The 26,027-nt window shown below is 50.5% G+C and overlaps 2 protein-coding genes across 10 annotated transcripts; one reads left to right on the forward strand and one right to left on the reverse strand.

The window, feature by feature from the left end:
* Nucleotides 1-270: 270 nt before the first annotated feature.
* Nucleotides 271-5,690, reverse strand: RPS7 (ribosomal protein S7). The gene is made up of 7 exons (XM_086414044.1): nt 5,634-5,690; nt 5,388-5,471; nt 5,222-5,293; nt 4,938-5,081; nt 3,420-3,484; nt 882-1,032; nt 271-377 (listed from the first exon to the last, which is right to left on the reverse strand). Exons 2-7 carry the CDS (start codon nt 5,460-5,462, stop codon nt 300-302), a joined length of 585 nt encoding a protein of 194 aa, XP_086270170.1. The 5' UTR covers nt 5,463-5,471; nt 5,634-5,690; the 3' UTR covers nt 271-299.
* A 10,153-nt stretch (nt 5,691-15,843) lies between these two features.
* RNASEH1 (ribonuclease H1) lies at nt 15,844-24,966 on the forward strand. Of its 9 annotated transcripts, none has more exons than XR_015168794.1 (10): nt 15,844-16,022; nt 17,046-17,161; nt 19,358-19,528; nt 21,128-21,227; nt 22,060-22,114; nt 22,460-22,544; nt 23,002-23,126; nt 23,471-23,534; nt 24,227-24,317; nt 24,695-24,966. XR_015168794.1 is itself a non-coding variant. In XM_086414056.1 (9 exons), exons 1-8 carry the CDS (start codon nt 15,907-15,909, stop codon nt 24,311-24,313), a joined length of 855 nt encoding a protein of 284 aa, XP_086270182.1. In that variant the 5' UTR covers nt 15,844-15,906; the 3' UTR covers nt 24,314-24,317; nt 24,695-24,966. The 9 variants fall into 9 exon arrangements, 4 of the variants coding, with proteins under 4 accessions (XP_086270182.1, XP_086270183.1, XP_086270184.1 ...); XR_015168795.1 differs by having other exon boundaries at nt 19,370-19,528; XR_015168798.1 differs by having other exon boundaries at nt 19,370-19,528; nt 22,464-22,544.
* The last annotated feature ends 1,061 nt before the right edge of the window (nt 24,967-26,027 follow it).

A 26,027-nucleotide genomic window follows, 5' to 3' on the forward strand; every position in this document is an offset into this window, starting at 1 on the left:
TCCACCATGTAACACAGATGACCACCCCTGAGGGCCTACTGAGTGCCCATGAACTACACACGTGCTTATAATCACCTACAAGGGGCAAGAATCTGAAAAATATGAACGCATGTGTAAGTGAGCCACTGTGCTGGGAATCCAACGCGGGGCCCCAACAACAGGCGCCGTCGGTCCAAGACCCTCCAGCCTGAGCAGGAAGCGACCCGAAAATCCAGACAGCTCTGCATCTGCAGCTCTGCAAGTCTGAAAACCACGCCCAAAACACAGCACTGAGAATAATATTTTATTTAGTCGTTTGTTTACAACTGAAACTCTGGGAATTCAAAATTAACATCCTTGCCCGTGAGCTTCTTATAGACACCAGAAAACGTTTCAACCTACAAGAGAAGAGATAAATGGTCACAACACACACAGGATGGTAGCCCCAAACGGGGCAAGCTGTGGTGGGCAAAGGGCTCCACCCCTGCGCCGCCTGCTGGCTCCTCTGGGTCACTCGGAGACCCGGGGGTGACGGTTTACCCGGAATGAAGCCAAATGATAGTTCTCCCCAGAGTCTATCTCGACCACCACCCAGCCTTAAGTTCAGCCTAACACACACCATGGAATTACTTCACATCCATTTCTGCTAACAATTTAAAACAATTCCAGTGTTTAAAACATCTCCCAATTTAACCTGATCAGCCCCCAAGGCAGTCAGCTCCCACAGGCAGGTTCAGAACCACTGGGGCCGGCTGGGCTCACCCAGGCCCGGGCGGCGTCTGGCCCCTCCCCAGGGGGGCGGGCCTGCATCTGGCCCCTCCCCCAGGGGGCGGGCTTGCATCTGGCCCCTCCCCCAGGGGGCGGGCTTGCATCTGGCCCCTCCCCGGGAGGCCAGTCCCTACCTTGTGCTCCACGTTGTTCTGCTGAGCTTTGTCCAGATGGACCTTTATGAGTCGGCTGCCGTCCAGCTTCACGCGGATCCTCTTGCCCACGATCTCACTTGGGAAAACCAAGTCCTCTAGGATGGCGTCGTGCACAGCGGTCAGAGTGCGGCTTGAAGAACACAGCGACAAAAGTGAGAAACCCAGCAAGGTCTGCCCTCCTGGGAACCTCCAGGGCACCTCCGCAAGTCAAACCCTGAGTGGAAGGCTCCAGGTTCCCGAAGCCACAGCAACACGAGCTTTCGAGTTACGTCCTTTCGTCTCATGTATCACAGCAGAGCCGCTGCCACACGAGGAGAGGGAGACACACACACTCCCATCTCACTTCCAAAGCTAGCGTGTTGTAAACCACACACACCAGCTGTCATGAGTGATCATCTCCAGAAAAGGAGACTAGTGATGACTTTTATTATAGGACACACCTTTAGGTTGTCATTCACATGATTCTCTGTAGTAACCTCTCTTCCAAAATGATCTTCTCCAGTGTTGTCAAATGCTTAGATGTCACCACAGGCTTTACCTACCGAAGACACTTTGAGGTGTCCCTGGCCTCTAAGATGCACCAAAGCCCCTCCCTGTTCCTGTGATGGAATGAGGCAACACCCCACCCAAAGGACACTGTTCTACCCCAGCTCTAGGACGTGGCCCCTCCCATGAGAATCCCAATTTCAGCCCATCCCATCCCAGACTGCCAAGGGAGCCTTGCTCCTCTCCTGGATATGACTCCAAGTTCACAACCCATCTGGCTGCCAGACAAGGTTCAATTAACCCCAAACTTCTAGCCTATCAGTTTTGTACCACAGGATACCAGGACTGAGAGAATGAAGAGACTGTTCTCACTCCCAACGTCTGCAGGGCTCCCTTTTATTACGGAACGTGTCCAGGTCTTATTCACCCCTCAGTGGCTCAGACACCACGTCCTACTCGTTTCTCTTCATCCGGCAGCTCTGCACACACGGAAGGGGCTCCTAAATGACCGCAAAGCTTCACTGCTCCAAGGCCAAGAGCAGCTTCAGCACCTCAGCACACAAATCAGACGGTCAGCCCAGCTGACGGATGGCTGCTAACCACTGGCCAAGCACACCCTTACGGGTTAGGAAAGCACCATGGACCCTGTTATTTACTTCCTTCAAAGCACAAGAATAGAACGGAATCTAGCTGGTCTCAAACTCAAACTCTAGCCCGATCTAAACTTCTGAGGAAAAGCACAACTTGACAATCACGAAGCAGCAGAGCTAGGTGCTTCAGAAGGAAAGCGACCGAGACCCTGCACACACCTTGTGCAGGAGAAAGATGAGCGCAGAAGGAAGAGAAGCTGCAGGCAGGAAGGCAGACCGGAGACAGGGGGGATCGCTCAGCGCAAGGGAAGGGAAGACTCCCGGGTCTGCGCCAGGCCGTGGGACAGGCTGGCGTCATCAGCTGAGGAGTGGACACAGGCTTGAGCCGAGGGAGAGCCACGGCTACAGACCTGGGAGTCAGCACCTTCACCGTGTGCAGAGCAAAGGGGCTGCTCTTACAGTCAAGGACTAACTCAGGCCGTCAGGACCCAGGCTGCAAAACCACCTGAGTAGCAGCATTAACAAACGAAACCTCCTTGATTATCCCCTGTATTTGATCTCCTGCAAACTATCCAGAATAGCCCCCTCCCCCAACAGTTCTACATTCTACTGCTACCCCAACTGCCCTGAAAACCAGACCAAAGCACCAACAGCCAAGTTCCGTAACGCCCGGCACGTGCCTCTCCAGCCTCTCCATCCTCCACAACGTGGCACCATCAACACCCGTCCACAACACTAGAGACCCTCACGCCCTGCTTCCAGGCACTCCCTGGCTCAGACGCCAGCACCATGAACACTGGCTGGACGGAGGGAGGATGAGTGACGCCCTCTACCCCACCAGCACTGACGCTCAAGTCCTTTCTCAAACCGCCCAAGGCAGGCCTGCAGGGACCCAAGAAACCAAGTGTGTGGAGTCAGCGACTTCAACTCAACACCAGAAAGCTCAGACCAAGGAGCCACCCTCCAGTATCTAGTTTACAGCAGATAACCTGCAAGTCAATCAGGTTCATAAAACATGCATCACCAGCAACACCTTTAACCTCTGCCATGAGCAACAGACAAGTCTAGTTTTTCAACGTCAAATCGACAACAAAAGTAAACAGTGAGAACACACCGTGCCGCCAGCCCACATCGGGTGTGCTCTACCCCCCATGCTCCCTGGACCCCTCCTCACCGCTCCTCCCCTTTACCTTTGGTGAGCGCGGCAACCTACTGTACCACCTATGTGCGTGTATGTAACTCTTACCTCCAGAATCAACCTTAAAACATTTCACAGTTACAGAAACCCAGTTACTTGATAAAAATTCCCATGTGAATGGCTTTCCTACATCCCTCACACTGAATTTTAAAACCTTATATAACTCTTACTGTAAATAACCCAGGCCAATCAACAACGGTTACTGAAAGGGGCACACACATTTTCGATGCTGAAGAAACCTACCTCCTGGGACGTTTCTGCTTATTTTTCGTACGGCTTTTTCGAGTTGGCTTAGGCAGAATTCTCCTCTGTAAGGTAAAAATTATCATTGAACAAACTTTTAAAAAGACTTAAGTTGTCAGAAAACTAAGCACTATCAAAACTACTTTACAAACCAAAGGACTTAATGGCTGAATAAATTCAAAGCTCCAGAAAGTCAAACAACCTAGACCCAACAAGTGAGTAAGAGTCTCTGAAGTACTTCCTGACCTCATTTATTCTTTCAGAACCCACTGCTGCTGCTGCTGCTGCTGCGTCCCGTCAGTCGTGTCCTGGCAGCCCACCAGGCTCCCCTGTCTCTGGGATTCTCCTGGCAAGAACACTGGAGTGGGTTGCCATTTCCTTCTCCAATGCATGAAAGTGAAAAGTGAAGTCGCTCAGTTATACTCTTAGAGACGCCATGGACTGCAGCCTACCAGGCTCCTCCATCCATGGAATTTTCTAGGCAAGAGTACTGCAGTGGGGTGCCATTGCCTTCTCCAGCTTATAGTAAAATGTAACTGGAAAAATGTGACTGATCCCCCAAATATTACACGCCTGTTTACATTGCATCCAACCCACTACCCACTTACAGGTACTAAGTCAGAATACTACTCTTTGACTTACTCATCAGCCAAGCACTTAAGTCCTAGAGATTTCTGTTTGCAAGAAGGCCTAATCTAACTTAAAAAACAAAAACACAGCCTCTTAACCATTTTCTCCTTACCCTACCAACCATTCCTTTGCATGCCTTTTCCTCCCAGCTGCTGCTGCTGCTGCTGCGTCGCTTCAGTCGTGTCCAACTCTGTGTGACCCCATAGACGGAAGCCCACCAGGCTCCCCCGTCCCTGGGATTCTCCAGGCAAGAACACTGGAGTGGGTTGCCCATTTCCTTCTCCAATGCATGGAAGTGAAAAGTGAAAGGGAAGTCGCTCAGTCGTGTCGGACTCCTAGCGACCCCATGGACTGCAGCCTACCAGGCTCCTCTGCCCATGGGATTTTCCAGGCAAGAGTACTAGAGTGGGGTGCCATTGCCTTCTCCACATCTACACGTAATTCCCCAGGGTGGTGTGAGTCTGCTGTGAAATCCCACCAGGCAAAGCATGCGCCCAGTTCACATCTTGCCTTCATCACTTCTGCACAACCCAGCACCCTCAGGGCACTGCAGCCAAGGAAGGCACTGGGGCCGCTTTAACACTAACATCAGCAGTTCAGTTCAGCCAGGCTTCCCTCTCCATCACCATCTCCCGGAGCTTACTCAAACTCATGTCTTTCGAGTCGGTGATGCCACCCAGCCATCTCATCCTCTGTCCTCCCCTTCTCCTCCTGCCTTCAATCTTTCCCAGCATCAGGATCTTTTCCAATGAGTCAGGTCTTCGCATCAGGTGGCCACCCAGCAGCAGTACCCCCTATCTCTTTAACCTGGTGCAAGCGGCGACCAGTGACTCTACCAACACAAGCCCTCACTCCAGCGACCCAACACGACGCGCCCCGCGGACGCACCTGGGCGATGAAGACGACGTGCTTCCCGCTGAACTTCTTCTCCAGCTCGCGCACCAGGCGCACCTGGATTTTCTGGAAAGACTTCAGCTGCGGGACGGGGACGAAGATAATAATAGCTTTCCGGCCACCGCCAACTTCGATCTCCTAGAGTCGAAGCGGGAAGAGAGGCACAGATGCAGTTAGGCGGGGAGGGGGACCCCGGCACTACCGGCGGCCCGAGCACGTGCCCAAGCCCCGCCCCGTCCTGGGGGAACCCGAAGCCCACCCCGGGAGGACCCCCTTGCCTTGGCGGCCGTGATGTTCAGCTCCCGCAGCTGCGCCTTGAGGTCCGAGTTCATCTCCAGCTCCAGCAGGGCCTGTGGGGCGGCAGAGGGCGCAGCCCACGCTCAGCGCGCGCAGCCTTCATTCACCCCGACCCTCTCCGGGACCCCGGCTCGCCCGCCCCCTCACCTGGGAGATCCCCGACTCGAACTCGTCCGGCTTCTCGCCGTTGGGCTTGACAATCTTGGCACTGGAGCTGAACATGGCCGGGACCTGGAAGCACAGGGCGCTCAGGGCGAGCGGCCGGCCCCATCTTCCCCCCGCACAAGCCATCGGGGCCCCCGGGCCGGACAATCGGCCGCATCCCCACCCGGGGGCCCCAGACGTGTGCCTCCCGAAGCCGGCGGACCGGCATAGCGCCCGCGGACCACATACCTTGCAGGGGCGGCCAAAGATTCTTGCCGCTGCCGACCCGAGCAGGCCTAGGAAGAGGCCTAGATCTCGCGAGAGTTCGTTAAATCCCGGCGGCGGAGGGGAAGAGGCGGGAATAGCGCGAATAGAGAAACCGGAAGAACCACTGAGACGCGGAGGCAGCCTAGAGAGTCCCCTGAAGCGGCTCCTGAGGGCCGGAAAGCCGGGAAGGCTTTTTGGCTCCGCTGTTATCCTTGTCTCGGCTGCTGGCGGGAATTCCCGTGTGGGCAGCCGAGGTTCCAGGCGGGTGGTGGGCGGGCCCGGCGAGAGTCTGTCGGGGGTCCCAGGTCCGCCTGAGGAAAATGGCTTGGGCTACCCCTGAAGATAGGACCAAAAGCCTCACTTAACACGAGGAAGCTTAACGTCCCAGCTGAAACAATGGAAAGGAACCGGAGACTTGGGTTCCGTTTGGGCTGTGGAGGACCAAATGAGATGCTTGTGAAAGCGCTTTGGGAACGAACTGCTTTACGAATAAATGTGGTTTCCAGGCCACACTGGGCTCTCGTATCGACTGCTTGGTGCGGCCGACGATTCTGAGACGTCTAGGGACACCTGTGGTGGAGGCGGCCTGGAGCTGAAGAACCATCCCAAGAGGGAAAGTTCAGCTCAGTTCAGTCGCTCAAGTCGTGTCCGACTCTTTGCGACCCCATGGACCACAGCATGCCAGGCTTCCCTGTCCATCACCAGCTCCCAGAGTTTACTCAAACTCATGTCCATTGAGTCCGTGATGCCATCCAGCCATCTCATCCTCTGTCGTCCGCTTCTCCTCCTGCCTTCAATCTTCCCCAGCATCAGGGTCTTTTCCAGTGAGTTAGTTCTTTGCATCAGGTGGCCAAAGTATTGAAGCTTCAGCTTCAGCATCAGTCCTTCCAGTGAATATTCAGGATTGATTTCCTTTAGGGTGTACTGGTTGGATCTCCTTGCAGTCCAAGGGCCTCTCCAGAGTCTTCTCCAACACCACAGTTCAAAAGCATCAATTCTTTGGTGCTCAGCTTTCTTTATAGTCCAACTCTTACATCCATACATGACTACTGGAAAAACCATAGCTTTGACTAGACAGACTTTGGCAAAGTAATGTCTCTGCTTTTTAATATGCTGTGTAGACTGGTCATAACTTTCCTTCCAAGGAGCAAGCGTCATTTAATTTCATGGCTGCAGTCACCATCTGCAAAGACCTGGGGCCAAACAGGGTGCAATTCCAGGAGGAGGATGAGGGACACTTGGGCAAAGTTGGGGCTCAGGCTGGACAGCTGAATTTAGTGCAGCTGTGGTGAAAGATTCGGGGATGGCAAATGGCCTTAAAGTGGGTCAATAATTCGACACAGCAGAATTTTTTATTGGAAAAATGCTTACTATCCTGTCACTTGAAACACGTGTGTCAAGGACTTCCTGCCCTAGACAGGAGTGAAAAATACAATTCACAAATAATTGTCTAGGTGTGTGTTCTGTGCTAACTATAAGGAAAACCCACTGGATCCTTGCCCTTGGGAGATGGCAATTTCGAGAGTGAAAGTGAGAGTCGCTCAGTCGTGTCCTACTCTTTGCAATCCCATAGACTACACAGTCCATGGAACTCTCCAGACCAGAATACTGGAGTAGGTAGCCTCTCCCTTCTCCAGGCAATCTTCTCAACCCAGGGATCGAACCCAGGTCTCCCACATTGCAGGTGGATTCTTTACGTGCTGAGCCACCAGGGAAGCCCACCAGGGAAGTTTAGTGAAGAAAACATAATTTGTATGACTGAATACATAATGACAAGTTACAACAGTACATACGAGTAAAATGAGTAAAGGGGGCCAGGAGGACTCATGCTTTAAGAAACCAGGGAATTCTGTGGAAGAGATGAGATTAATCTGTGGTGAGGAGAAGGGGAAGACAGAGGATGAGATGGTTGGATGGCATTACCAACATGATGGACGTGAGTTTGAGCAAGCTTTGGCAGTTTGTGATGGACAGGGAAGCCTGGCATTCTGCGGTCCATGAGGTGGCAAAGAGTCACTAGGGAGAAGGGCATTTCCAACCTAGCAAACAGTATCTGGCTGTGGGGAGATAATCTACTTGAACTTCAGTTTCCTCACCTGTCAAATTTACCAGAGCAATTATCCACATGGGCCAGGTGCTGTGGAAAATGCTTAGAATGTTACACTAGGTGATGTCTAAGATTTCCAACAGCCTTTACTAAGATTGTGTTCATCTCAGATATTTAAAGCTATATATACTTCTCTATGTGATTGCAGCCATAAAATTAAAAGACGCTTACTCTTTGGTAGGAAAGTTATGACCAACCTAGACAGCATATTAAAAAGCAGAGACATTACTTTGCCAACAAAGGTCCGTCTAGTCAAGGCTATGGTTTTTCCAGTGGTCATGTATGGATGTGAGAGTTGGACTCTAAAGAAAGCTGAGCGCAGAAGAACTGATGCTTTTGAACTGTGGTGTTGGAAAAGACTCTTGAGAGTCCCTTGGATTGCAAGGAGATCCAACCAGTCCATTCTAAAGGAGATCAGTCCTGGGTGTTCATTGGAAGGACTGATGTTGAAGCTGAAACTCCAATACTTTGGCCACCTGATGCAAAGACCTGACTCATTGGAAAAGATCTTGATGCTGGGAAAGATTGAGGGCAGGAGGAAAAGGGGATGACAGAGGATGAGATGGTTGGATGGCATCACTGACTCAATGGACATGGGTTTGGGTGGACTCTGGAAGTTGGTGATGGACAGGGAGGCCTAGTGTGCTGCAGCTCATGGGATTGCAAAGAGTCGGAGATGACTGAGCGACTGAACTGAACTGATACTTCTCCAGTGTTAGGGAGAGAGGGGCCAACTGATTATCTCACTGGAATCAGCTTGGAACTTGTTGAAGAGAAAAAATGGAGCTGACCTGTGATCTTACCTGGGTCACCATTCCAAACCTCCTTGATGAACCATTTCCATTCCTTTTCCCACTTTTTCAACCTGGCTTCTGTCTCCCACTCCACAAAAGTAGCACTCCAGAAGTTCGTCCAGTAAAGTTCTTTCTGGTCTCCAGGACTTTGTTGGAAGGCCTGGTGGGAGAGGACATTCTTGTCTTGCCTGTTCCCCATCCTTGGGGAAAGCATTCTTTCATCACATCAGTGACTATGATGTTAGCATTAGGTGTTTGTAGATATTTTGTAGATTTATTGAGGAAGTTCTCTCCTATCCCCGTTTTCTGGGTTTTTATCATAAATGGGATTATGTCAAATGCATTTTATGCATCAGTTAGTATAATCATGTGAGTTTTTCTTCCTAGCCTGTTAATATTGTAGACTACCTTAATGGGTTTTCAAATATTGCGCCTTCCTTGAATGTCTGGAATAAACCGTGCTTGGTAATGCAATATAATTCTTTCTCACTCATGTGAGATGGGCTCATCATCTTACTCTCATCTTACTTTCTCATCATCCACTTATTAATATTTTGTTGAGGATTTGTAATGTCTATTCACAAGAGACATTGGTCTGTAGTTTCCTTTTTTTGTATTGTTTTGGTCAGGTTTTGGACTAGGTTAATATCAGCATAAAATAAGTTGGGACATGCTCCCTCATCTTGTATTTTCTGAAAACAATTGTGTAGAATCAGTGTTAAGTCTTCAAACATTTGGTTGAATTCAGCTGTGAAATTATCAGGGCCTGGAGATGTCATTTTCCAGGGGTTTTCACTATGATGAATTCCATTTCTTTAATAGTTACAAGAATATTTAGATTATTTCTTTCATATTGGATGAAATTTGGCAGTTTGTGCTTCTACAGGAACTGGTACATTTCATTTAAATTGTTGAATTTATGCCAGTAGAATTGTTCATAATATTCCCTTATTATCCTTTTAATGTTCAGAACAATAAAATATGTATTTTTAAGAAGATTCCACAAGAACCTTCAAGTCAGTACATTATTTCGAGTTCCCGCAGGAGGAAAGTACTACGTGGAAACAGCTTGTGCATCGCAGGGTTAAAGGACATCTGGGCAGTGATCGGGAGAGCAGTGTCTTTTGAGGGGGTACAACAAAGCACCCCTTCTTTAGGAAAATCTACCTTCCAGAGGTCAGAGGAAGGTCACTCAGTGCTGGAGAGGACAGGTTTTTCATCTGTTCTGACAGCAGATGCCTTAAGTGTCGAACCTGGGCTTGGAAAAACTGCCATTTTTCTTTGGCAATCCTAGGTCCCTTTATGGCTGAAAGCTTTAGTGAGTGGATGCTGTCTTCCTGAGGGGAGGCTCAAAAAGGAGAGCAAAGAAGCAAATCTACATGTTGCAACAGAGTAGAACCTCGGGAAGTTTGTAACCTCTGGGTCAGCCTTTGGGATTTGTGAAGAATGAGGACTCTCAGTAAAATCCTGAGGCGATGCTCTCCCTGAGTTGTTTTTCTTTCAAGTGAAAGGGGTAAGGTACTGGCCTGTTTCACTGACTGGAATACTAAGGAAATGGAGATACTGAGAAGCGGAATATTGCCTGTGGCAGGCAAAGAATGTCACAGTCATCAGCAGTCCAGCCAACTCTGAAGGAGAGTCGGCCAGCCCTGAGGGAACTCAGGGAGGAACCAAAGAGTATCAGCCAGGGGAAGCTATCAGACTGCAGCTGCTCCTTAGAGTGAGCCCTGAGGAAATCAGGATGTGAAAACACTGAGGTGCCTATGAAAGGAAGGGGTTCAGCGAGCCCAGACTCTTGCATCTTCCCATACACAGTTGCTGTTGTTCAGTTGTTAAGTCTTGCCCTCCAACTCTTTGCAAACCCGTGAACTGCAGCACACCAGGCTTCCCTGTCCTTCACGATCTCCCACAGTCGGCTCAAACTCATGTCTGCTAAGTTGCTGATGCCATCCGACCATCTCACCCTCTATCACCCTCTTCTCCTTTTGCTTTCAATCTTTCCCAATTGGCAATACAATAATGTCTCTCCCCAGAAGGAAAAGGCCAAAGGCTGAAAAACTCAGTGCTACTTTATCTGAAGCTGTGCTACGTGCTGTGCTAAGTCTTTGGGACCCTTTGGACTGTAGCCCAGCAGGCTCCTCTGTCCATGGGATTTCCCAGTCAAGTATACTGGAGTGGGTTGCCATTTCCTCCTCTGGGAGATCTTCCCAACTCAGGGGTCAAACCCATGGCTCCTGTGTCTCCTGCATTGCAGGCAGATTCTTTACCCACTGAGCCATCTAGGAAGCCCCCATTATCTGAAACACCCCTTCCCAGGAACCAGGCCAGTGGCATTTTCAGCCAGCTTTGGTTGAAACGGTCTGATCTCAAGATGAGACTGAAGTGCCAAAGGCAAACTCACAGAGCAAGGCCTGAACTGGAAAGAAGAAGCCTTTACATAGATCCCAAATAAAGCCTGGAGGATCTCACATACAAGAGGGCGTGAGCTTGGATCCACGAGAAAGATGTACCCTCAAACTGCAGGGTCAGCAGGAAAAGCAGTGAGCCCAAAGGAGCAACGTGGGTACCACCCGTCCTTGCTCACCCAGTGAAGGAGGAAACAGACAGAACAGTCTCTATCTTGAAAGCAGGACTCCATCTTGCGCCGGACTGTGGACTTAGAGCTATATGCCCAGTATCTACAGTAACGACATACCAACTGGAAAACCAGGCCCCTGGAAGGAAGAGCCCCAGGGGTCATACCTAGACTCTCTGTAGCCTAAAAGAATACCTAATTATCTCTGTAACCGAATAGAATCATAAATTCTATTATGCTTATTGGGGTATGATCACAGGGGTATGTTCACTGTTAACTACCTAGGCTTAAGGCATATGAATCATGGGTTAACTTTGATTGTATCTTTCTTTTCCCTTATTCAGACTAGTTTCAGGGAATTAGGGGAGGTAGGTTTGGGCACGTACACTTAGGGTATATAAGGTTTTCACAAAAACTGGTCAGGGTCCTTGGCTAAGAGGAGACTCTGCCTTGGGCCCGCCGATGTAATAAACTGCACTCCACTATCTGCATTGTCCTTCTGAATGTTTCCCGGAACGCATGGCTACAACACCAGAAGTGCTCTGGAGCCTTCTCTGGCCCCTGTAGGGACAAGAAAAGTGATGGCCTTAAACAAATAGACTGCCAGGTATTTCTCCAGCGAAGATGGGCTTATTCAGGGTCAGCAGGGAAGTACAGTTCAGGATCTGCCACCGTGGTGAGCCATGTGGAGTTCCAGCACAGCGAGGGAAAGAGAGTGCTTCTGTGGAGAAGAGGGAGGTGGGGGCTGTGGAAGACAGTCTGTGGCTGTGCACTGACCACGTCTCTGCCGCAAAGAAGAGAAGTCCTCTTCATCTTGGGCTCTGCCATTGTCGCAGGGCAGGAGAGCTCCCGTTCTGGTCTCCCAGGTCTATTTAAGGTTTCTGCTCATTAATTTTTTACACTGGGTAGTTCTGGCCCAGGACAGAATACTGCCAGGGCAGAGGGCACAGTTAAACAAGCAAGATCGGTTCTCCTTTAAAAAGTTAACTTGTTTATTGTATAAAAGTCCCCGAGAAAAAGGATCCTGTGCTGGGAATGCCTTATCTCAGCTCTGTGAGGCAGAAAGCCTAGAGGTCAAGGGGGTGAGAGAGCTTACACGTTAAAACAATTCTCTTCCCTCCAGATCACAACTCCTGATGTTCATAATAAAGTGACAGGAGAGTTACTGATGAGTCCTTGAGTGTAAAATGAATTTATGGACCTGCCTGTCTGATCAAGAATTAATGGACTGAATTTAACAGAAGGTTTTCTCTCCCCTCCACTTATAGCTGGCAGGATTTTTATTGTATTATCTATCAGCCAGTGTAAGGAGCACGTGAATGAAATAAATGTGGAAGCCTGTAATGAATGTGAAAATCTTATGCATTTAATTGAAGCGAGGTCACTGGCTTCTGCTGGAGAGTCTCAAGGTCACTTTTCCTATATTACTATAGGTGGCCTGTAGAAATACTGGTGAACTGTCAGTAGGCAGTAGGTGATTGCTGAGATATTAATCTCTAAATTATAGAAATATTAATACATTTGACTTTTATCACAAACTAATTATTTGCGCATCTTCAATATATCTCATCAAACGCAACATCATTCTTCCCAGGCATCTTCATGAAACATGCACGAGATGAAAAGAACTGGTGCCTTTGCAGACATGCTGTGCATCGACCACACTATGCACACGGAGTCAGTGGATATTCACAGCCCCTGGACACAGCAGCAGCATCTCCATTTTCCAAAGCGTATAACAGAGACTTTAAGCAACTCCCTGAATTTATACAGCTGGCAGTTGTGAGGCTGGAATGTTCAGTCAACATTGTGAACTTCACAGCTCAGGGGCAGGAGAGCAGCAGAACTGGGGGATTGAGTCACAGGAACACTTCATTACTTCTGCCACTCAGCCCCACCCCCCACCCCGGGGCAAATATCCCCTGACAGTATCTTCCGACTCTGGTCCAGGGCTCTGTACCTTATTGAGAATGAGCCAGTTTTTGCCCAGAGTAAGTAAAGTCACACACTTGGAGCCAGAGATTAAGATAAAAAATATTTACAGTTATCCGTCAACAAAAATGCCAGAAGAAACAGTTTTATAATTGCAGAAAGCCACTCAGATGCTTTTCTGAACGTAGTCAGATAATTCAAACAACAACTTTGCAGGGATGATGAGTACTCTGTGATGAAGGACCACAGCCAGCTAACTTACATGCAAAAGCAAGTCTTAATCAAGTAGGTCAGACGCAAGGATCAAGCTAGTGGGAGGTGGGCTACAGTCAGACAGCACCTTTTCAGGGGCCCAGCCTCTTTCTTCTTCCAGGCAACACTGCAGCCTACAGCTGTGTCTATATCCTGCACAACTATTATCATTTCATATCTGTCTGACAATCCCAGTTCTTTCCAAGCTTTGAAGATATTTGCTTTTGACTCACTGCTGCTGCTGCTGCTGCTAAGTCGCTTCAGTCATGTCCGACTCTGTGCGACCCCCATAGACAGAAGCCCACTAGGCTCCCGCGTCCCTGGGATTCTCCAGGCAAGAACACTGGAATGGGTTGCCATTTCCTTCTCCAATGCATGAAAGGGAAAAGGGAAAGTGAAGTCTCTCAGTCGTGTCCAACTCTTAGCGACCCCATGGACTGCAGCCCACCAGGCTCCTCTGCCCATGGGATTTTCCAGGCAAGAGTACTGGAGTTTGACTCACTACCCTGACTTATTTCCACGTCAGCTTCTCAATCAGAAGTCAGCTCTTCCAGGTGCCATCTGTGTCCACAACTTAACCTGTGCCACTGGGAGGTGAGCGAGTGATGCGTCTAAAGAAAGTAGGTCAAGAGTAACATTTCCAAGGCCCTGGTCTGTGCCTACCAGGAGGCTGCAGGAGCTCCAGAGGCCCTGGACAAATGGAGAATGAATGATCTCAAGAAGAGGGGCTGTGGTCGTTCTTAGAGTGGTCACTGGGCCATCCCTAACTCTGATCATATATCCACAGAAGAGATGTGGCCATCAATCATTACTCGATTTTTAAGGGCAACTTTTTTGAAAGAAGCTACCTTGAAGTGCAATAACAATAGGAATGAGCAATGGACAAGAGCCAATTTAAATTAGTAAAGTTGAAATTTTTCAAATGGATATTTATTGAGTTCACAGGCAAGAACACACTGATCACACGGTTACGGTTCCTTTTTCCTGGAGTTTCAGACTTCCTTCTCTGCCTAATTCACCCGAGTGAAAGAAAAGTGAAGTCGCTCAGTCGTGTCCGACTCTTTGCAACCCCATGGACTGTAGCCTATCAGGCTCCTCCGTCTATGGGATTTTCCAGGCAAGAGTGCTGGAGTGGATTGCCATTTCCTTCTCCAGGGGATCTTCCCAGCCCAGGAATTGAACCCGGTTTCCCGCATTTCAGGCAGACGCTTTACCAGCTGAGCCACCAGGGAACGCTTCTTTTATCCTTCAAACCTTACTCATGCACTACTGCGTTCCCTGGCCCTCCAGGCACTGGCTCACTCCCCCTGCCTGGCATACACTTTTCTCTTCAGATGTCTTCTGTCTGTTCACATGCCTATCTCTGTCAATTTTGTATCCCCGGGGCTTGGGTCACACAGCATAGGTGTTCAGTAACATCTGTTGAACTGAAGACTTCAAGAAAATTGTTTTTGTTGTTCAGTCACTAAGTCCTGTCTGACTCTTTCTGACCCCATGAACTGCAGCACATCAGGCTTCCCTGTCCTTCACCATCACCTTGAGTTTGCTCAAACTTGTCCATTGAATCAGTGATGCCATCCAACCATCTCATCCTATGTCGTCCCCTTCTTCTGCCCTCAATCTTTCCCAGCATCAGGGCCTTTTCCAGTGAGCCGGCTCTTCGCATCAGGTGGCCAAAGTACTGAAGCTTCAGCATCAGTCCTTGCCATGAATATTCAGGATTGATTTTCTTTAGGATGGACTGGTTTGAAAATTAGGTAGTTTAAAATTATTTGAAAAGGAAGGCTTGTCAATGGAGAGGACTTTTACAGAAGTCCATTTGCTTACAGAACGAAATGTGAAATATTGGGTAGATTATAGTCTAAGACAATATTCTAAGACATTAACGTTCCAATAAATACCCCCTTGGGTCGCAGTGCGTTAAGTTCTGGACATCCCTCTGGTTGCAGAGCCTGGGTGGAGGTGGGGAAAACGTGCCCCCGCCAACTTGAGGGGACCGTGGAGGCGGCGGCGGGGTGCGGGCTCACCCCTTTCCCCTCCCTCCCTCTGCCGCACCCACCCCTCTTTTCACTTGTGGACGCCAATGTCTTTCCGGCCAGGACAACAGTGGGCGAGTAAACCAGCCCATCCGCGTGCCTGGCTGACCCTGAGTGTATCCCGCACCCCGGGAAAGCCCAGGAACACGGGGGGCTGACCTGGGGCCGGGGGTTGGGGACCCGACGCCCAGCGTGCAGAGCCTCCAGCGCCCACCACAGCCGCAGACCCCGGGAACGGTTCCCAGGAGCGCAGGCGGGCGAGAGCCGGAAGGCACAGCCCCCGCGCAGGCCCCACCCCCCGGACCGTCTCCGCGGGGCCCCGCCCCGGAAGTCCCTGTCCCCGCCTCTGCCCCCTGGGCCCGGACTCCGAGACTTCCGCCCAGGCCCCGCGTCCTCACGGACATCCGGGAAACTGACGAGTCAGGAGAGCACTTGGCTCTGGGCCCCACCCTCGGCGCCGGGTTGCGTCATCTCCCTGCGCCGCCGCCGGAAGTTCGGGCTCTGTGATGGCGGCGCTTGGCCGGGAGCTGAGGGGCTCGGCGGTGGCAAGGAGTGAGCGATGACCCGGCTTCTGGGCGTGGTGCACAGAGTGGCTTTGGCCTTTGTGGGATGCCGCAGTCTTGCCATGTTCTATGCCGTGAGGAGGGGCCGCAAGGCCGGGGTCTTCCTGACCTGGTGAGCAAGTCGCGCCGACCCAGGGCGGTGTGGGCGGCTTCGCTTGGGGACCGGAGCCCGCGGCCCTCTTGGCCACCTTGGGGTAGGCGCGCGGGGGTCCTGACGTGGTAGGCCTCGGGTCCGCTTCGTGTTTGCTGGGAATATCAGAAACGCCGCTTACAGTCACGGTTGGCCAGAGGCTTGCTTCTATTTAATCCTTCCTGGTGGCTCAGACGGTAAAGCGTTTACCTACAATGGGGGAGACCCGGGTTCAGTCCCTGGGTTGGAAAGATCTCCTGGAGAAGGAAATGGCAACCCACTCCAGTATTGTTGCCTGGAAAATACTATGGACGGAGGAGCCTGGTAGGCTACAGTCCATGGGGTCACAAAGAGTCGGACACGACTGAGTGACATCACTTCACTTCTTCCCTTCTGTTGCACGGAAAGAGTTTCCAAACGGTGACACATAATGGAGCTCAACGCCTGGTCTCATCTTCTGCTTTTAAAAAGAGAAATTCTTGTCAACTAGTGTTCATATCCCCGTAACAATCCTGTGAGTTAGATGGGATTCTCATTTTTGGGTGTAGTTACTGTGTTACAGAAATTCACGGGGCGAGTAAGTGACAGATGGAGGTCTTGAACCCGGGTGTTACGATTCCAGGGCCAGGGCTCTTCCCCCTGCGTTATCGAGGTCTGTTATTTGTGTATGTGTTGTGAGTGCCCTGTGTTGCCCCCTGCAGCTGTGCTGTGAGGAAGAGGCCTCAGAAGCTGATCTTTATGTTGTAATGAAGTGATTACATCTCCAAAGTTCTCCTGTGCTTTGAGGAAGGCCTTATGGTGCAAGCGTGCTCTCTGGCCGGCACATAACATGACACGGGGCGAACGGTTGGACGTGCAGAGGAAACTACAAACACGGAGGCTTGATCCTTCGCCTCCACGGAGCTGACAGGCCCACCTTTTCACACCGTTCCCAGCCTGAGAAAGTAGTCTGTTAGAAAGTGGGTGAGTCACAGCCCGAAGGAGTGACCCTGCCTTGTGTTTCAGGGATGAATGCAGAGCACAGGTGGACCGCTTTCCTGCAGCCAGATTTAAGAAGTTCGCCACAGAGGAGGAAGCCTGGGCCTTTGTCAGAAGGTCTGAAAGCCCCAGTGATTCAGAAGGTACTCACAGTTCACAGCATTGTGACATTGTAGCCTATTCAAAGCCTGTCATAGCCCAGGAGTCTCTTGATTTATATGCTGTGGTGGTGGTTCAGTTGCCAAGTCGTGTCACTCTGTGACTCCATGGACTGCAGCACACCAGGCTCCTCTGTCCTCTGCTATGATCTATGTAGCTACTCCTCTAAACACAGAGAGGAGAGATTATGGTTGTTTCCATTTTACAGATTAGGAAACAGGCTGAAAGCGTTTTAACTTAGGGACTCCTGTTGGTAATAGTATTAGAGACAAGCCAGGACTCAGATCTCCTATTCTGTTCAGGGTCCTCACTATGCTTAATTCCACCTTTAAATATACTCATTCTTGTTAGTGGATTTTATGGGCTCTAGTTGTAAAATGATGAATGTAGTTCTTTTCCCAACATGCATCTCTGGCATTTTCTTTTTACCCTGGATGAAGTCATGCCATTGGAACTTCCTGCAGTTCACGTGTTAGAAAGTAGAGTTAATTGACGTTTACGGACTAACATAAGGGACACCGAGAGTGACTGCATTAGAGCACAAAAGTTTAAACTGTAACCGACCTTGAAGAAGTTTTTTTGTTTTCATGAACTTTACTAAGGCATTTTTTACTGCAGTGGATGAAGGCTGAGAGGAGAATATTTCAAATGAGCTTCTTTTTAGCAGTCTGGAGCTCACCAAGGTGCTCAAACTTTGAACAAGTGCTCCTCTGGGCTGTCGTGACCATTCTGGGCCGAGCGGAGTTCAGGGGGAGGCAGGCCCTGCTGGGAGTCTGCCCTGAAAGGCGAGTTTCCGAGGAGGAGGAGACCCAGCCTCCCGTGTGGCTGCCTCCTCCATCTGCCAGCAGCCTTTCAACGGGAGTGTGATTGACAGTTTCATTTTCTCCCCAGATGGAAATTGGCTTGGGATAGAAAGCTAGTTTGGGAGTATCAGTCTTGTCGTGGTTGGCTCCTTTTTTTTTTAAGATTATTTTTGGCTGTGCTGGCTCTTCACTGATGCGTGGGCCGTGGTTGGGTCCTTTGTTTTTTTTAAGATTGGCTGTGCTGGCTCTTCACTGATGCGTGGGCACGCTCTCTAGTTTTGGTAAGTGGGGATAACTCTTGGCTGTGGAGCATGGGCTCTGGCGTGCAGGCTTTAGTTGTGGGCTCAGGGGCTTAGTTGCCCCTTTGGCATGTAGGATCTCCCTAGACCAGAGATCGAACCTGTAACCCTTGTATCGGCAAGCAGATTCACAATCCCTGGACCACCAGGGAATCCCCTAGAGGAGGACTTTGAAGGTAAACATGAGGCGGATCGAGTACGTCAGAGCGGACATACCGGTGCTGCTCTGGACGTAGTGGAGACTTCCCTCCGGCGCTGCCAGGCTGGCTTTGCCGCCCTTTGAGAGGTGTGGGGTGAGAGGCTGCGCCAGGCAGGGGGCTTCAGCCGATGCCTGTCTGGTCGGTGCTCAGCGAATGCACTGGTTTAGGGTTTAGGGGAGGGAGTGCCCTCTAGCGTTGGGTTAAGGTGGTGGTTTTCGAGATCTCTGTGTTCCTGTTTCTGCTCCATGAAAGGGAGGTGCAGGGAAAGTGGCTTCAGGTCACCGAGTGCTTCCTTGTACAGCAGCTGTGGTGGGTGAGGTCATCTGACAGAGTTCACAGCTGATGAAAGGTAGAGCTCAGATAGAAACCAGTTGTTTGAATCATGGTCTAGTTCTTCTGCGTCAGCTGCCGTAATTATATGAAAGAGTGAAGCGAGCTACAGCCTGAGTGGTATGAGTATCCCTTGAGGGTCACCCTCGGGTCCACTCTGGAAGGAGCACTCAGCCAGTGCTGTCCCCCTGGGCAGTGCCGCTCCCCCCGTGCGGTGCCCACCAGTGCCGTCCCTGCACGGACCCTTTTGGCTTCCACTTCCCTTTCTTAATATGTCCCATCGTCTGTTCTCAGCTTATGTACAAAAACTGGGTCCTTGTTTTCTTTTGGGAAAGAGCCTCTCAGAGTTTCTAACTCTGAGCCCTGGAGGGTTCAGCACCCATGGTATCTCTGCCATTTCCATGGCAACCAGCGGTCGTCTTTAGCAGCAGCTTTGCTGTGGTCTTTACCCTGCCCTTGTGGAGCTTCTTAAGGAAAATTTAGAGTCACTTTCCAGGACATCAGTCTTTCCCTCCTCTCATGTTGTGTTGTTTCTAGCTTTTGAGTAGACTGTCTTTCAGGGCAAAAAACTAAACACGTAGAAGAACCACAAGTGAAAGCGAGCAAGCGACTCCGTGAGCCCTTGGATGAGGATGAAGATGCAGAGGCGTGTGCGAAGCACGTGCGGCAGAGCGCAGAGCCACTGCCTCCAGTTAGCAAAGACACCTTTTCTTACATGGGTATGTCTGTCTTGAATTTTAAAAATGTTAGTACTGTAATTATTTATGTGTAAAAACCTCTTCCGCTTAAGGGAAGTTTGAGCTGACGTGTAACCTTCTTACCTGAAAAAGTCATTTAAAAATCTCTAAGGTCACTGTTTTATAACCGATCAAATGGTGCAGAATTATTAGAATTTTGGACATTCACTTGAAAACTATTTTATAAGCTATACATGAAAAACTCTGTGATCTTTGTAAACACCGTTGTTCTCTATGGACACAGTATTTCTGGTCCCTAAGAAAATGCAAAGACTTCAGTTCTTCAGGTAAGAAAGGCCCTGGACAAAGCTCCTTTATATGTTGACTGGCACCAGCATCTTAATCATTTACATACCATCTTTGCAAAACAGACATGATCCTGTCTTCTCCTGGGAAGCAAGATGGTTGTGAATTCCTCCCGTGCCTTTAGCTCTAGGAATCGAGTGTCCGTATTCAGTGACTTATGGTACATGAGTCTCCTTTTTGTCCTTTACACGTATGAATGAAAAATAGGAATAAGTAGCAATTTTTATATAAATCAGTGCATTTGTGGGTTCCAAGTTTTCCCAAAGAAGAAGCCATTTTATAATTCAAGGGAATTATAAATTCAAGGGAACCAGTAAAAAATGTTTGGTCAAACTGCATGGAAACTGTGTTTGAAGTTATGTGAAAAGCAAAATCAAATGATCTAAATCAAGTGAAGCAGATATTTGCGGGGTGACTGGAAGAGGAAGCGCGAGGGTCCCCACCTCAGTGCCTGGTGGGTCCTCACAGCCAGCAGAGAGCTGAGGACCCGAGAGGCAGTTATGCCGAGCATCTCCTTCAGCAGACCGTGGTCTTGGAGGCTCCTAGTCCCGCCCGCTCACACCTCGCCTCTGCCCCGCTTGCCTTCACCTGCTTAGTCTGCCCTCCTGTGACACGCCTCACAGGCACCGCCTCTGTCTGCCCCACACCCCTGCTCCCCGGCACCTGGCAGCCCAGTGCCCCCTCCGCCTGGCTGAGTGCTCTGCTGGCCATCAGCAGCGTGAGAGCCACTCCTCCTCTGCCTTGTTCTTTATACAGTACTGGTGTGTCAATCAAACTCTGTTTTGGTGGAAAGAAGCAAACAGGACCACAGTTCACTAGTAGCAGAAGGCCGAAGACAAAAATTAGGTGCGCGTTTGTCAGAGGACATCCCTTCGGGCAGGGAGGTCTTCATCACCATCAAGGCGCTGTTGTCTGCAAGGGCTGCTTTTGGGGATAAACGTACCCCCGACCCCCACCCCTGTGGGGAGGGGGCCGTGGCATTGCTGGTTGGCCTCTAAAGCAAGCATTGTAAACAGCAGCAGGTTCTAGGTTTACAGAGTGATCCCTTTCACTTGAACTTGCCCAGCAGGCAGGACTGAAATATGAGCGGATTCCAAGCAGGAAGAGTCAAGTGCCCCCATGAGGCATTAGTAGTGGTCTCCTGCGCAGAAAACTTCCAAAGCACAAATGCCCTCTTGGAGTAGAATGCTATCTCAACTGCAGTAAATTTTTTAGATGAATTCGAGTTTTTCATAACACTGGTCCTTGGATACTCACTCAGTTTCCCACTCACAGGGGACTCTGTGGTCGTCTACACTGATGGCTGCTGCTCCAGTAACGGGCGCAAGAGGGCTCGCGCAGGAATCGGCGTGTACTGGGGGCCAGGCCATCCCTTGTAAGTAAGCCAGAAGAGGTGGCTTTTATTAAGCTTCACATTTAACCGAGTCACGCTTCAAAACTTGGGAACGGATGAGGCAGCATCTGCTACCGTTTGATTGTTTGGAAGCGTTGGCAGGGCTGGCGGGAGGGTCCCGAGCCCCTGGGCAGTGGTTTTTGCAAGGATGCATCAGTGGCGAGTCCCCAGACGGGGACCCTGTGCCCCTGCCACTCCTGAAGATGAGTGAGCTTAGAGGCGACCCGTGGTTTTCAAAAGGCACAGAGTCAGGGTGAGGGGGGTGAGATTGTTCACACGCGCCTGCCCCAAGTGCGGAAGAACTTGAGGAGGAACTGACAGCCCAGAATCCACGTGAAGGAGGGACTGCAGCCCTGCGGAGTAGCCGCTCAGCGCTCAGCGGTGTCCAGGTTCCCGAGCGGCCCCGGGAGGGAGCGGGGTGCTGCTGCCGCGCCTCCTGGCCTGTACGTCCGCCCGCCTCCGCTTGATGCCTCACTTAGCCTTGAACCCTCCACGGGGTGGCGAGCTCAGGTGGTGTGAGCATCCAGAGGCTTAGTACCTGGCCAGGATCACACGCTAGTGTGTTTCAGGTCCAGAAATTAATCTCGGGTTTTGCCTCCTGGTCCAGGGTTCTCCTATAAGACCATACCGTGGCGCTTTTCAATAAAATGTTGGGTTTCTTGGTTTGATTTTTAAAGGCTATGTTCTTGAATGATGCTTTCATTCATTTCAAATAAAAAATGTAGAGAAGTATATTAGCCATTAAGTGACTTAAGGAATCACTTTGAGAATTAGTGTTATAATTTTATTTTCCTTTGTACTGTTTTGATACCAGAAATGTAGGAATTAGACTTCCTGGGCGACAAACAAACCAAAGGGCGGAGATTCATGTAAGTTACTGGATGTATTTTTCTGCTAAATATGTCAATTCATCGTTCTTTACTGTTGACTCGAACGTATCAGTGGACTTTCTACGCTCCTTGTATGTAAAATACTCAAGAGTCCAGAAGTTTGGGGCTATAACAGTCCTGATGAATAGGAGTTTTCTAGAAAAATGATAAAACTTGTTTTGAGTAGATGTCTGAACAGAATTGTATGTGTAGCCTTATTTCAGATAGACGATATTATCCTTACAGTTAGCACAGGAAAAGGAATTTAAATTTTTCAGTAATTTTGAACAACAGTGTCGAAAGTTGAATGGTCTTTTCAGCATGAAACTGGTGTGTTTCTTCAAGGCAGCCTGCAAAGCCATAGAGCAAGCTAAGGCTCAGGATATCACTAAGCTGGTTCTCTACACAGACAGCATGTTTACCATCAATGGTAAGCAGCCACGTTTGACTTCTCCTAGGGTTTTTGGAATGATTATGCAGGGAAGTCCGTGTTTCCTTTCCTGGAGGAGGTGTGGTGTCAGGGCGGGACCCAGACTGTAAGGGGATGGCGCTGGTGTGTTGGGGCTGAAGGAAGCCCGCACTGGTCCGGGGTTACCCCAGAGGCTCAGCCGTGATGGGCATGTGCGCTTCCTCTGGGAGGTTCTGCCTGTGGGCCCACGGCCTGCTGGGGGCTTGGGGGTTGTGGAGGAGGGGGAGGACGTGGGGCCTGAGCCCCGGAGCCGCGGGTTGTAGGTTGAGTGGAGGGACGGAGGAGCCAGCGCCCGGCCCGGGGGGAAGGAGGGTCCAGATAGTGACTTGGGTGCCAGTGGAGCAGCGGTCAGAGGGCCGTCCAGGGAGGAGGGAAGATGGGCGCGTGCGGGAGGGACCTCTGAGTGTGTGTCACCCAGGCATCACCACCTGGGTGAAGGGCTGGAAGCAGAATGGCTGGAGGACCAGCACCGGGAAGGAGGTGACCAACAAGGAGGACTTCGTGGAGCTGGAGCGGCTGGCGCGGGGCATGGACATTCAGTGGGTGAGTGCCGGGCCGCGAGGACCAGGGGCATCAGTGAGCTAGCGCAGCAGTGGTGGGGTGATGACTTGCTTCGCTGCGGCAGCGTGTGTGAGAGCGCCCCCATGAGGAGTGCTGGTCCTGCAGGCGGCCCCCGCCCCCGCCGCCCCCGCCCCTGAGAGCCGCCTGTGAGCTGCAGCTCCAGGTCTCTTGGGAAGTCTGCATAACGTTGGGTAAACTAATGTGTACTGTGTCTCGTTAAGAAGCGTGATGAAGCTTTAGTAATGTGATTTTTTTTTTTCTTACACGAGGTCACTTTTACTAAAATTACCTTTTTTTTTCACCTTTTGTTTTATGTCGGTCTATAGCCAGGTAACGATGGTGTGATAGTTTCCAGAGGACAGCAGGCTCAGCCCTGAATATACACTGGGTGTATGTATATCCATATCCAAAGGAGAGTGTATATCCATTCTCCCCCCAGAAAATTATCTTTCTGAACAACAGAAAGTTAAAAGTCCAGTCGCTTTCTTAACCCTACCGTGCTCTCCCAGCCCAGGACCCTCTTGACTGTTTGGCAACCTGTTTGTCATTTAAACTTGCTTTTCAGGGACTTCCCTGCTGGCCCATGGGTTAGGACTCCACGCTTTCACTGCTGAGGGCACGAGTTTGATCCCTGGTCAGGGAACTAAGTCCCGCAAGCCTTGCAATGCAGCCAAAAACTAAAATTAAAAAATAAAGTAAACTTGCCTTTCAGCAGCCTAAGTGCAGACAGTTCAGTTACACGGGTGCACCCCTTCTGTGTAGCAGCACTGAGGGGAGTAGGGTGTGTGTGTGTGTGTGTGTGAGACGTACATATCCATCCATACCTCTACTCTGCCTGGAAGCTCACCATTAAGTGGGAAAAGACCAACAGAGCGCTGAAGCCCAGTCTGTGGAGAAACTGGTTCCTGCCGGCGTGTCTGGTGCTTGAGTGCGGGGGGCCCACGCCTTGGGCTGCGCTGAGGGGGGCTGTGGGGGCCACTGCGGTCGCCCTCTGAGGGGTTGGCTCGTACTGCAGTGAGCGTGTAGTGATGTGCTGCTCGTGTAAAAAACTGGTAAGAATAAAAGGAAACTTTATTTAACAGATGCACGTTCCTGGCCATTCGGGGTTTAGAGGCAACGAAGAGGCGGACAGACTAGCGAGAGAAGGCGCGAAGCAGCCCGCAGACTGAGCAGGTGCTGTAGCTCCTGGAAACCCTAAGCCATGGCCCGCATCCCCTTTACTTACTGGGGTGAAGAATAAAGCTCTAGGCTGGGCCCCACCGTCAGTGGGCAGACCCGGCTTTCAGACTAAACCCAGAAGGCGGGTGCTGGTCTGTGGTGTGTGCAGTAAAGCTGGTTGGATGGTTCATAAATTGAACATTGTTCAGATTTGAGAATTGTGTGAGATCTTAGCATTATGCTTTATTGGGCTTGATACTGTTCTCATTAGCTGTATTGCAGTTTGGACAAAAATGTCAGGGCCTTGATTTCACAAGGATGAGGTAAACACGGGTTTAAAAGTGCAGGCAAGAAATCTAGACATTTTCTGAAAGCGTTCATTTGCCTTCCAGTCAGCAGGATGGAGTCAGGACTCAGGCGGACCGGTGCCTCCGCGGGGTTGGAGGAAGGTGTGCCCCCCCGCCCCCCAGGACCCATGCCCAGCTGGGGGGACATGGCCGTGCCCGGTGGGCATGAGGGGGGCCGCCTGCTCCCAGCAGTCCCGGCTGCGTGCCCACCAGATAGCAGCAGTCACAGCGTCTGAAGACTGCGGTTGTTAATGCTCTAAAAGTGTCTTTGGTTATTTTTGTTAAAAGCACCTTGAAAATTAAAAACTTTAACATTATTTTTTTCTTCTACAAATGTTGTCATAAAAGCATGCAGAAAATGATATAAATGGACTGCTTACTGGATTACTGTCACTACAAATACCGTTACGTTATGACGATGGCTGCAAGTGAACGCCCTTGTGACCAGCCCCAGCCCGGCGCCTCCGCGCACAGCCTCCGCGCCCCCCAAGACTAACCCCACTGCTACAGAAGTGACTGCCTGCTTTTCTCCGTGGCAGTTTAGTCTGCTGATTTCTTCCCTTGACGTTTCTCTTTTCTTTAATTTCCTTTTAATTGGAGGCTGATTGCTTTACCACACTGTTGGTTTCTGCCTCATAACAACAGGAATCCGCGTCAGTATATGTATGTCCCCTCCCTCTTGAACCTCCCCCACCCTAACCTGACATTTCTTAAGTCTCTTTAATTCACAGGTTCTGCCTCAATCCATTGGTCTCCCTACAGTTTATCTGTGGAAGAGCCTGAGCAATCTGCCCTGCCGCTTCCCACTTTGAGATCTGTTACTCGCCATCTTGGTCCATCCAGCGTGTTCTCCCGTCTCCATTGCCTGCAGGTTGGCAGTGGGGTCTGGAGGCTCGGTTGCCGTGGGCTCCTCCCGTGGGCGTGAGTGTCCTGGGCGCTCATCAAAAGGCAGCCACGGCTTCGTCCTTCCTGCGCGGGCAGCTGCCGGCGCTCAGGGCCCGGGTCTGTTAAGTCACGCTGGTGGCAGAAGGCTGATACCCTCCCATCCTACTTGTTTATTAGCTGGAATGGTTTCAGAAGCTCCTTCCCCTCATCAGTTTTGGTGCCAGGGGGTAGAGGTCACATATGAAAGGCAGGGTAAGTGCTAAGATTGGCTCCCTGTCATCCTGAGAAGGTGACCAATTAGGGGTTTTTCTTTATGTGTTTTTATAACATGTAAAGGTATGTACAGCTCATGAACTCATGTACTTGAGCCTTCCTGGTGGACTTTAGCCCGTCGCAGCCAGCCTGCAGCTGCTCTGGCCTGTGGGAGGAGCCTTCCAGGTGGCTCTTGATTGCTCTTTGTGTTCATGTGTGTGCATTTCCTGCTTGTCCGTCT

This window comes from Bos grunniens, chromosome 8 (genome assembly GCF_055505025.1).
Source record: "Bos grunniens cultivar Pamir isolate PY7600 chromosome 8, Bosgru_T2T1.0, whole genome shotgun sequence".
Taxonomy (NCBI): Eukaryota; Metazoa; Chordata; class Mammalia; order Artiodactyla; family Bovidae; genus Bos; species Bos grunniens.

Coding starts and splice junctions, on each gene's coding strand:
- RPS7 (XM_086414044.1), bottom strand. CDS start 5,462: ATGTTCAGCTCCAGTGCCAAGATTGTCAAGCCCAACGGCGAGAAGCCG. Junction 5,294..5,387: donor TCGAGTCGGGGATCTCCCAG/GTGAGGGGGCGG, acceptor GCCGCCCCACAG/GCCCTGCTGGAGCTGGAGAT. Junction 5,082..5,221: donor TGAACATCACGGCCGCCAAG/GCAAGGGGGTCC, acceptor CTTCGACTCTAG/GAGATCGAAGTTGGCGGTGG.
- RNASEH1 (XM_086414056.1), top strand. CDS start 15,907: ATGACCCGGCTTCTGGGCGTGGTGCACAGAGTGGCTTTGGCCTTTGTG. Junction 21,228..22,059: donor TGGGGGCCAGGCCATCCCTT/GTAAGTAAGCCA, acceptor TTTTGATACCAG/AAATGTAGGAATTAGACTTC. Junction 22,115..22,459: donor ACCAAAGGGCGGAGATTCAT/GTAAGTTACTGG, acceptor TGTTTCTTCAAG/GCAGCCTGCAAAGCCATAGA.